The sequence below is a fragment of the Mercenaria mercenaria genome, chromosome 17 (assembly GCF_021730395.1).
Source record: "Mercenaria mercenaria strain notata chromosome 17, MADL_Memer_1, whole genome shotgun sequence".
Lineage (NCBI taxonomy): Eukaryota > Metazoa > Mollusca > Bivalvia > Venerida > Veneridae > Mercenaria > Mercenaria mercenaria.
In genome coordinates, this window is record NC_069377.1 from 17,636,376 (window position 1) to 17,648,394 (window position 12,019).

The 12,019-nt window shown below is 36.6% G+C and overlaps 1 protein-coding gene across 1 annotated transcript in view; it reads right to left on the bottom strand.

Moving 5' to 3' along the window:
• The window catches only part of LOC123536082 (dynein axonemal assembly factor 3-like), a 236,609-nt gene that overhangs the window by 37,759 nt on the left and 186,831 nt on the right, over positions 1-12,019 (bottom strand). The window contains 1 exon segment of the mRNA XM_053529209.1: positions 7,255-7,398. Coding sequence (XP_053385184.1) covers positions 7,255-7,398 — 144 coding nt within the window.

The following is a 12,019-nucleotide window of genomic DNA, read 5'->3' on the forward strand; positions in this document are numbered from 1 at the left end:
AAAGATCCCATGAATTTGGTCACAAGCAAAAGTTTACGGACGCACGCACGCACGGACGACGGACACCGCGCGATCACAAAAGCTCACCTTGTCACTTTGTGACAGGTGAGCTAAAAAGGAATGGAAATATATTTATGTATATATTTATTTTTTTAGTGGGTGGGGTGCGGATGAACGGGAGAGGAAACAAAATTTCACATGTTGATTATAAATATTGATAGAAAATTAAAAATGAAAAAAAAAAAAAAAGGGTAAAAGGGTGAAGATGGGGGGGTGGGGGGGTGAGCAGAGGATGCATGATCAGTGGTGGGCATGACTGGGTGGAGAAGTGAGGTGGGGGAATGGTACAACTTGCATGTTGATAAATAATCATGGAAGGTTTAAAAAAAATCTAAAATATGAAAAAAAAATTGGGGGGGGGGGGGGTGGGTGACCAAGGCAAGTGGGTGACCAGGTGTGGGTGCGAAACTTCACATGTTTATAATAAATGTTCACAGAAAAGAATGAAAGAAATTTAATGAAATTCTGCCAAATGGTAAGTTTGTTATGTACAAATATGTGGATTTTTAGACAATTTAAGGGCAACAAGAGCTCGTGGAACACGAAATGCCCCCCTTGATGCATTTAGTAATTGCACAAGGAACAGAAATTATATGCTTACTGTAAACAAAAGTACTACCATTCTGGTTTAATCTGACCTTGACCTTTAACCTATTAACCTAACAAGAGATTACAGATTGATCTTGGCGCCATCCACTGAGCTATTTTTGAATGTTCCAAATTTCAAGACTAGCTCAAGGTCAAAATCAAAGTCAAATTTCATTTAGGTACAAAACAATGTGTACGTGGTCCAAATTTGAAAGTGGTGGCTTGAGAAATCTGAAAGCAGGTCACTAGATCAATTTCAAGGTAAAGTTCATTTTGGTAAACAGAACTATGCATGTGCTTCAAATTTGGAGGCTGTAGCTTGAGAAATGTGAAATTAGGTAATAGATAAAAATCAATGTAAAATTTCAATTCAGAACACAAAAATATGCAATCAGTCCAAATTTGAAGCCTGTACCTTCAAAAATGTGAAAGTAGGTCACTAGGTCAATCTTAAGATCAAAGTTCATTTCGGTACACAAAACTATGCATGTGGTTCAAATTTGAAGGCTGTAGCTTGAGAAATGTGAAAGTAGGTCACTAGGTCAAAATCAAGGTCAAATTTTATTTCGGAACACAAAACTATCCAAGTGGTCAAAATTTGAAGCCTGTACCTTCAGAAATGTGAAAGTAGGTCACTAGGTCAATCTTAAGAACAAAGTTCATTTCAGTACACAAAAGTATGCTTGTGTTTCAAATTTGAAGGCTGTAGCATGAGAAATGTGAAACTAGGTCACTAGGTCAAAATCAAGGTCAAATTTTATTTTGGAACAAAAAACTATGCATGTGGTCCAAATTTGAAACCTGTACCTTCAAAAATGTGAAAGTAGGTCACTAGGTCAATAACAAGGTCAAAGTTTTTTTCAGTACACAAACCTATGTATGTGGTCCAAATTTGAAGGCTGTAGGTACAGAAATGTGAAAGTAGGTCACTAGGTCAAGATCAAGGTCAACTCATGTCAAGGTTCATCTTGCCACTCAAAACTATACATGTGGTCCAAATTTGAATGGACATGAAGATTCTAAGTTTTTCCCTATATAAGTCTATATGAACCATTTGACCTCTGAGGCAGGGCCATATTTGACCCGAGAGGGATAACTTGAACAAACTTGGTAGAGAACCACTAAATGATGCTACATTACAAAATACCAAAGCTATAGACTTTGCGGTTTGGACAAGAAGATTTTCAAAGTTTTTCCCTATATAAGTATATGTAAACCATGTGACCCCCAGGGCGGAGCCATATTTGACCCTAGGGGAATAATTTGAATAATCTTAGTAGAGGATCACTAGATGATGTCATATACAAATAATCAAAGCCCTAGGCCCTATGGTTTTGGACAAGAGGTTTTTCAATTTTTTTCCTATATAAGTCTATATAAACCATGTGACCCTAGGGGTGGGGCCATATTTGACCCCAGGGAATAATCTTGGTAGAGGACCACTAGATTTTGCTACATACCAAATATCAAAGCCCTAGGCCCTATGGTTTTGGACAAGAAGATCAGAAACCATTTAACTGTTCCTGGCCAATGTGACCTTAACCTTTGACCTAATGACCTCAAAATCAATAGGGGTCATCTGCTGGTCATGGCCAACCTAACTATCAATTTTCCTGACACTAAGCCGAAGCATTCTTGAGTTATTGCCTGGAAACCATTTTACTGTTCCTGGTCACTGTGACCTTGACCTTTGACATACTGACCTCAAAATCAATAGGGGCCACCTGCTGGTCATGACCAACCTCCCTATCAACTTTCGTGACCCTAGGCCTAAGCGTTCTTGAGTTATCATCCAGAAACTGTTTTACTGTTCAGGGTCACTGTGACCTTGACCTTTGATATACTGACCTCAAAATCAATAGGGGTCACCTGCTGGTCATGAACAACCTCCCTATCAACTTTCGTGACCCTAGGCCTAAGCGTTCTTAAGTTATCATCCGGAAACTGTTTTACTGTTCAGGGTCACTGTGACCTTGACCTTTAACATACTGACCTCAAAATCAATAGGGGTCATCTGCTGGTCATTTCCAACCTCCCTATCAACTTTCATGATCCTAGGCCCAAGCGTTCTTGAGTTATCATCCGGAAACCGTTTTACTGTTCAGGGTCACTGTGACCTTGACCTTTAACATACTGACCTCAAAATCATAGGGGTCATCTGCTGGTCATTACCAACCTCCCTATCAATTTTCATGATCCTAGGCCCAAGTGTTCTTGAGTTATCATCCGGAAACCGTTTTACTGTTCAGGGTCACTGTGACCTTGACCTTTAACATACTGACCTCAAAATCAATAGGGGTCATCTGCTGGTCATTACTTCTCTATCAACTTTCATGATCCTAGGCCCAAGTGTTCTTGAGTTATCATCCGGAAACCATTTTACTATTCAGGGTCACTGTGACCTTGACCTTTGACATACAGACCTCAAAATCAATAGGGGTCATCTGCAGGTGATGACCAACCTCCCTATCAACTTTCATGATCCTAGGCCCAAGCGTTCTTGAGTTATCATCCGGAAACGGATAGGTCTACATTCCGACCGACCGACATCTGCAAAACAATATACCCCTCCTTTTTCAAAGGGGGGCATAATAACTCTGAAGTTACAAAAGAAATCCGTACGAAATTGTGTGTGCACAACCACATTATAGTGCTCTAAATTCTGTTAAGGTTTCATAGTTCAAGGTCAAATATATCAAAAGTTATGATGCAGAAATTGCCATATCTATAGATCTATAGTACCCTATATAGTTAACACTAGAAACTTCTAAGGGCCATAACTCTGGTGTTACTTGGGCAATCTGTCTGAAACTTGATGGGCCCCATAACCTCATAGTGGTGAACATGTATATGAAGTTTGTTTGAAAAAAATAAAAAATAAGGAATGAATTTTAAAAAAAAAAAAATTTGAGGGGGGTGGGAGGGGGGTGGGGTGGGGGTGTCGGGAGGGGGAGGGTTGTGATCAAGGTAAGGGGGTGACCAGGTGTGGGTACACAACTTCATATGTTTACAATAAATGTTCATGGAAAAGAATGAAAGCAATTTAATGAAATTCTACCAAATGGTAAGTTTGTTATGTACAAATATGTGGATTTTTTATACAATTAAAGGGCAATAACTCTTAATTTACAAATAAATCAGAACGAAATTGACAACGCCAAAACTATATCCCTCCGACGACTTTCGTCGGGGGATAATAATTGTCTGCTAGCTTACTTGTTTGCGTATCGCCTTTGTTAAAGTTTGAATACATGTAGACAAGTGACAATTAGGCAATCAGTACCGTGTCAAAATTAGATTGTTTGCATAACAAGCATGTAACATTGGTCAGTCAACTTTCAAACCGTTTAAGTTTGCACCAATTAAGCGGTTGACATGAACATTTGAGAGAATAAAAAATCAAACAACAGGCCCAGTTTTGTAATAAAATGCAGCCGTTTTTCGTAATCATCACATTCAGTTTATCGGAATTAACCAAGATTAGAATGCTGCAAACGACGGTGATTTTACAATTTTCTATCTTATTTATCGATTTTCTTCATGTATTCAAAACAAAATATTTTAAGACTGTCCGCGTTTTTCTCTCTTTTAGTTACATAAACCCCCATTGCAATTGCATTGCATATGTAATTTTCACGACCACGCACTCCTCACACAACGTTATATGTTTACTTCCGGGGTACACAATTCCAACTTTCTTTTAGAATCACGATGAAATGAGAAGCTGACACAGCGATATAATTCTTTTAATGCATTTTTCAGTAGCATTTAAGGTAAATAAATGTCCCGTTTGTACGATTAGAATTTCTTATGTAACATAAAACAGCATTCAAAATACGTCTAATACATTACCGGTGGGTGGGGTATTGCATGTACCGCTTTTTCGGCCAACCCGCGTTATAAATTTAACCCCGCTAGATCCGCGGGTCTCGCACCTTGGACCCTGACGACAGCGTTATAACGGGGTCCCAGTGTATATTCAGCTGTCAGCGGTAACTTTTATGTATACTGTTGTAAAACCTAAGAAGGAATGTAGAGGTGTTTTTTTATAGAATGAACTAGTGTAAACACTCCAACGTTGTTTTACAGGTGTTGTCACACTATGTTCCTTTATTTGTATGTTTTGAACTTGTTGCTTATATGCTTTACTTGGTCCATGCTTTTATCTTGTTTTAAACTATACATGCACTGCTTAGCACTGCTTAGAGTTAAGTTTTGAAGAGGCTGTGTTCTTGAAATGTTGCTTTCACATGAAAATTACACAGTATCAGAGTAAGGTATGGAATATGTCGAGGTTCACTCTCAGCTGAAGAAAAGAAAGGATGGAATAAAGACAAGAGCTGTCTGTTGACAGTGCCCTTGACTATTCGAAGCATTGATAGAAGTATAGGGTCAAAATATTACCAGAGATTTTAAGACAAACGACTAGAAATGTGTCACAGACACGGATGCCCCTGCAACATGAGAAGGTCACGGCATAAGTTATTTATAGTAACAACTAAGGGAAGTTAATCTTAAAAAAAAAAAAAAAAAAAAAAAAAAATTCCCAAATCCACACAAAAATCCTTACCAGGTAGAGATAGGTTAAAATACTTCTCAAAATTGGATGTAACATACATGTTGTACTACAGAAAAGTGGTCTTGTTTATTCCCATAACGACCAGTAATAAGAAAGTTACAATATAAGCTATTTATAGTAACAACAATTGGAAGTAATTCTAAACTAGGGACCTGATTCTTGCGCATGACATTCTGTGTCATGAGGGTATACAACTGAGCCAAATTACATCAAAATCCCTCCATGCATGAAGAAGAAATGCTCAAGACAAAGTCATTCTTGTATGTGACCTTTGGCCTCTAAGTGTGACCTTGACCTTAGACCTAGGGACCTGGTTTTTGCGCATGACACATCGTCTATCCATGCTTATTATTTGTGTCAAAATATTTTGAAATCGGACCATGCATGTCAAAGTTACAGACCGGACACGAAGACCACATTATCAGTATATATGTAGTGAAAATTGGCTAAGTTCAACCAAGGACTGTGACCTTGACCTTTGAGCTAGGGACCTGGTTATTGTGCATGACATATTATCTAACCATGCTTATTATTTGTGTCAAATTATTTTGAAAGTGGACCATGCATGTCAAAGTTATGGACCGCACACGAACATCAACCTTTCCCGAACACACACACAAACAAACGCACACACGGGCAGGGGTAACACTATATGCCACCCCCTCCCCCCCATTTTATGGCGGGGCATAAAATCATTCTAAAATCGGGCCAACAGTTTTACACGAGAATTCTTTTAATTTCCACTATATACACAGTCAGGGGTGTAACTGTTTTAAGTTATGTAACCTATTTCAGTTACTTTTTCAAGCATTTTATAACCTGTATTAGTTATAAAATATAGTAAACTTTATCAGCCTTACGTAAAATTTTTTACTGCATAGCTGGAAAGATAAAAGGTCAAGGATTCAGAAAATAAATGCACTAGTCCCATTCTTTGGGCTTTGTAATATTTTATGATAACTGAAACAAGTTATGAAAGTATAAGCAATAACGCGAATGGGTTATAAACTGCGATAACTTGAAACAGTTACACCCCTGACTGATACATATAGGGAAAAGTGACCACTCCCCCTGGTGGCCATGTTTTTTGACAAATCGGTATAATCTGAACAATCTTGGTAGAGGAAGACATAAGGACCATTTATGTGAAATTATTTCAAAATCGGTTTAGGAGGATATGTTGTTTGAAGATTTTGCTATATCTAGTTTTGGCAGCCCCTATGTGCAACCAAGCAGAACCATTTGAACAATTTTGGTAGAGGACCATCCAAGGAACATCCATGCCAAGTTTCATCAAAATCCATTCAGTGGTTTTGGCGATATTTTTTAAACACAATTGTTGACGACAGACGGATGGACGATGGACACAGCATGATCACAATAGCTCGAGCTAAAAATCCAGGAAATAGGCAATATTCTTTTCCCATGTTTATTTAACCCTTAGCCTGCTGCAGGCGAATTTAACAGCCTTTGCAAACAGCTTGGAACCAGATCAGACGCCGATTAAATCGGCGTCTGATCAGGTTCCAAGCTGTTTGCTACTCTGACAATATTTCTTCCAATTTTGGAGCAAATTGAATGAACTTTACAATTTTAGCAGACGACATTTCCAGCAGACGACTATTTATCTAGCATGCTAAAGGTTAATAGTTCTCAAAAATATGTTTGTCATTTACATATTGATAGAAACTAATGAACAAATGTCTCATTGAACAAAGTGGTGATGAAACAAAAGCACCACAATTGCATAGTATGCCCAGAAGTTGCTTATGCAAAACATTTCATAGTAAAATATTGTCAAAATTGCAATCTTAACATTTTTGTGTGTCCAAAAAACTGAAATTTACAATGGAAAACTCTTTTTTGGTGTTAAACAGAAAACTACTTGGTAAAGAAATCTAACGAAATATTTATATTTTCATTGAAGTGAAAAGAAATTGATATAAACTTGAAAAGAGTAGTGTATGGCTTGCACTGTAGGTGAGCAGAGAGTAGTTCATGTATTTCTGTGACAGTGTGCTACATACCATATTCTGCCTCCAGAGGTTTATTCTCCACTGATTCAGCACCTTTCACTTCCTTGCTATACTCTGCCTTCACATCTGTCTTTTCTTCAGCTTCATTTTCCTCCAGTTCTTGTTCCTTACCAGCCTCATCTTCCTCAAGGATTTCTACAATTAGTTAAATGTTAAGAATTTGTTTCTGCTATGTACCATGCCTTTTATCCTATAAGGCTGATCTCAGCAGACATAAGCACTTCAGCTTTACACTCTCACTACAGGTTTATCCAGTCATTAAGTCCACGCACAGTAGGAATTATAAACTGGGTCATGTAGGCATTAGAAACTGGGTCAAATAGGCCTTATATACTGGATGAAATTAAGAAATAATATATCTCATCCAGTGTTTTGTCGTTGAATAAATCATGACGTAATAATTGTGACGTCAGAACAGTGATTTGTTGTATAATAATTCACTGTTTTCTGCCTTCTTTGTTTAATAGGAAAATGAATCGGATTGTGTTAGAATAGGCATTATATACTGGGTAAAATAGGCATTATATACTGGGTAAAATAGGCATTATATTCTGGTCAAGTAGGCATTATATACTGGGTCAAATAGGCATTATATACTGGGTCAAGTAGGCATTATACACTGGGTCAAGTAGGCATTATACACTAGGTAAAATAGGCATTATATACTGGATAAAATAGGCATTATATACTGGGTCAAGTAGGCAGTACATACTGGGTCAAATAGGCATTATATACTGGGTCAAGTAGGCATTATATACTGGGTCAAGTAAGCATTATTTACTGGGTCAAATAGGCATTAGAAACTGTGTCAAATAGGCATTATATACTGGATCAAATAAGCACTATAAACTGAGTCAAGTAGGCATTAGAAACTGGATCAAATAGGCATTATATACTGGGTCAAGTAGGCATTATAATTATACTGGATAAAATAGGCCAAATAGGCATTATATGCTGGGTAAAATAGGCAATATATATTTAGATCAAATAGACATTATATACTGGGTCAACAGGCATTAGAAACTGTGTCAAACAGGCATTATATACTGGGTCAAGTAAGCATTATTTACCGGGTCAAATAGGCATTAGGAACGGTGTCAAATAGGCATTATATACTGGGTCAAATAAGCACTATAAACTGAGTCAAGTAGGCATTAGAAACTGGATCAAATAGGCATTATATACTGGGTCAAGTAGGCATTATGAACTGAGTCAAGTAGGCACTAGAAACTGGATCATTTTGTTTGTTTGTTTGTTTTGGGTTTAACACCGTTTTTCAACAGTATTTCAGTCATGTAACGGCGGGCAGTTAACCTAATCAGTGTTCCTGGATTCTGTACCAGTACAAACCTGTTCTCCGCAAGTAACTGCCAACTTCCCCAAATGAATTATCAGAGGTGGAGGACTAATGATTTCAGACATAATGTCGTTTATCAAATAGTCACGGAGAAGAAACTGGATCAAATAGGCATTATAATTATACCTAGTCAAATAGGCCAAGAAGGCATTATATACTGGGTAAAATAGGCAATATATATTTAGATCAAATAGACATTATATACCGGGTCAGATAGGCATTATAAACTGGGTCAAATATGCATTATATACTGGGTCAAGTAGGCATTATAAACTGAGTCAAGTAGGCATTAGAAACTGGATCAAATAGGCATTATATACTGGGTCAAGTAGGCAATTTATACTGGGTCAAGTAGGAAATTATAACTGATGTCAGTAGCATTAGAAAATGATCAATAGCATTATTTCACTTGGGTCAAGTTGGCATTATATGCTGGGTCAAGTGGCATTATATATGGTTCAAAGTAGGAATATATAACTGAGTCAAGTAGGCATTAGTAACTGATCAATAGGCATTATAAAATGGGTCAAATTAGGCATTATATAATGGCAAGTAGGCATTATAAACTGTCAGTAGGCTTAAAAAATGGATCAATTATCATTAATACTGGGTCAAATAAGGCATATATACTGGTCAAGTAGCAGTATATACTGGTCAAATAGGCATTATTACTGGGTCAAGTAGGCAGTATATACTGGGTCAAATGGGCATTATATATTGGGTCAAGTAGACAGTATAAACTGGGTCAAATAGGCATTATATACTGGGTCAAGTAGGCATCATATACTAGGTAAAACAGGCATTATATACTTGGTCAAATAGGCATTATATACTGGGTCAAATAGGCATTATATACTGGGTAAAATAGGCATTATATACTGGGCAAAGTAGGCAGTATATACTGGGTCAAATAGGCATTATATACTGGGTCAAGTAGGCGGTATATACTGGGTCAAGTAGGCAGTATATACTGGGTCAAGTAGGCATTATATACTGGGTAAAATAGGCATTATATACTGGGTCAAGTAGGCAGTATAAACTGGGTCAAATAGGCAGTATATAATGGGTCAAGTAGGCATTATATACTGGGTCAAATAGGCATTATATACTAGGTCAAAAATAGGCATTATATACTGGGTCAAATAGGCATTATATACTAGGTCAAAAATAGGCATTAGAAACTGTGTCAAATAGGCATTATATACTGGGTAAAAAAAGCACTATAAACTGAGTGAAGTAGGCATTAGAAACTAGATAAAATAGGCATTATATACTGGGTCAAGTAGGCATTATAATTATACTGGGTAAAATAGGCCAAATAGGCACAATATGCTGGGTAAAATAGGCAATATATATTTAGATCAAAAAGACATTATATACTGGGTCAGATAGGCATTATAAACTGGGTCAAACAGGCATTATATACTGGGTCAAATAAGCATTATAAACAGAGTCAAGAAGGCTTTATATACTGGGTCAAGTAGGCATTATATACTAGGTAAAATAGGCATTATATACTTGGTCAGGTAGGCAGTATATACTGGGTCAAGTAGGCATTATATACTGGGTAAAATAGGCATTATATACTGGGTCAAGTTGGCATTATATACTGGGTAAAATAGGCATTATATATTGGGAAAAAAAGGCATTATAAACTGGGTCAAATAGGCATTATATACTGGGTAAAATAGGCAGAATATATATCTGGTCAAGTAAGCATTATATACTGGGTCAAGTAGGCATTATATAAAGGGTAAAATTGGCATTATGTACTGGGTCAAATAGACATTATATACCGGGTCAGATAGGCATTATATACTGGGTAAAATAGGCATTATTTACTGGGTAAAGTAGGCATTATAAACCGAGTCAAGTAGGCATTAGAAACTGGATCAAATAGGCATTATATACTGGGTCAAGTAGGCAGTATATACTGGGTTAGGTAAGCATTATATACTGGGTAAAATAGGCATTAGAAAGGCATTATATAATAGGTCAAGTAAGCATTATAAACGGAGTCAAGTAGGCATTATAATTCGGATCAAATAGGCATTAGGAACTGGATCAAATAGGCATTATATACTCTGTCAAGTAGGCATTATAATTATACTGGGTTAAATACGCCAAATAGGCATTATATACTGGGTAAAATAGGCAATATATATTTAGATCAAATAGACATTATATACTTGGTCAATAGGCATTACAAACTGTGTCAAATAGGCATTATATACTGGGTCAAGTAAGCATTATTTACTGGGTCAAATAGGCAATATATATTTAGATCAAACAGACATTATATACTGGGTCAATAGGCATTAGAAACTGTGTCAAATAGGCATTATATACTTGGTCAAGTAGGCATTATTTACTGGGTCAAATAGGCATTAGAAACTGTGTCAAATAGGCATTATATACTGGGTCAAAAAAGACATTATATACTGGGTCAAGTAGGCATTATTTACTGGGTCAAATAGGCATTAGAAACTGTGTCAAATAGGCATTATATACTGGGTCAAGTAGGCATTATTTACTGGGTCAAATAGGCATAAGAAACTGTGTCAAATAGGCATTATATACTGGGTCAAATAAGCACTATAAACTGAGTCAAATAGACATTAGAAACTGGATCAAATAGGCATTATATACTGGGTCAAGTAGGCATTATAATTATACTGGGTAAAATAGGCCAAATAGGCATTATATGCTGGGTAAAATAGGCAATATATATTTAGATCAAATAGACATTATATACTGGGTCAATAGGTATTAGAAACTGTGTCAAACAGGCATTATATACTGGGTCAAGTAAGCATTATTTACTGGGTCAAATAGGCATTAGAAACTGTGTCAAATAGGCATTATACACTGGGTCAAATAAGCACTATAAACTGAGTCAAGTAGGCATTAAAAACTGGATCAGATAGGCATTATATACTGGGTCAAGTAGGCATTATAAACTGAGTCAAGTAGGCATTAGAAACTTGATTAAATAGGCATTATTATTATACTTAGTCAAATAGGCCAAGAAGGCATTATATACTGTGTAAAATAGGCATTATATATTTAGATCAAATAGACATTATATACAGGGTCAGATAGGCATTATAAACTGGGTCAAATAGGCATTATATACTGGGTCAAGTAGGCATTATAAACTGAGTAAAGTAGGCATTAGAAACTGGATCAAATAGGCATTATCACGGTGAGGATGTGTACACCGGATATTGCCACCAAGTGATAAGGTATTTTCCGAAAACGTGATTATTTTTCGTCAACAAGGTAAGTAAAATCCCGATTTACTATTGTATTATACTACTACAGAAGAAAAGATCATTACTTTTCATAACTAGATACTATGTATATGCTCTCACAAGCGTAAAAAGGATCAATCTTAAG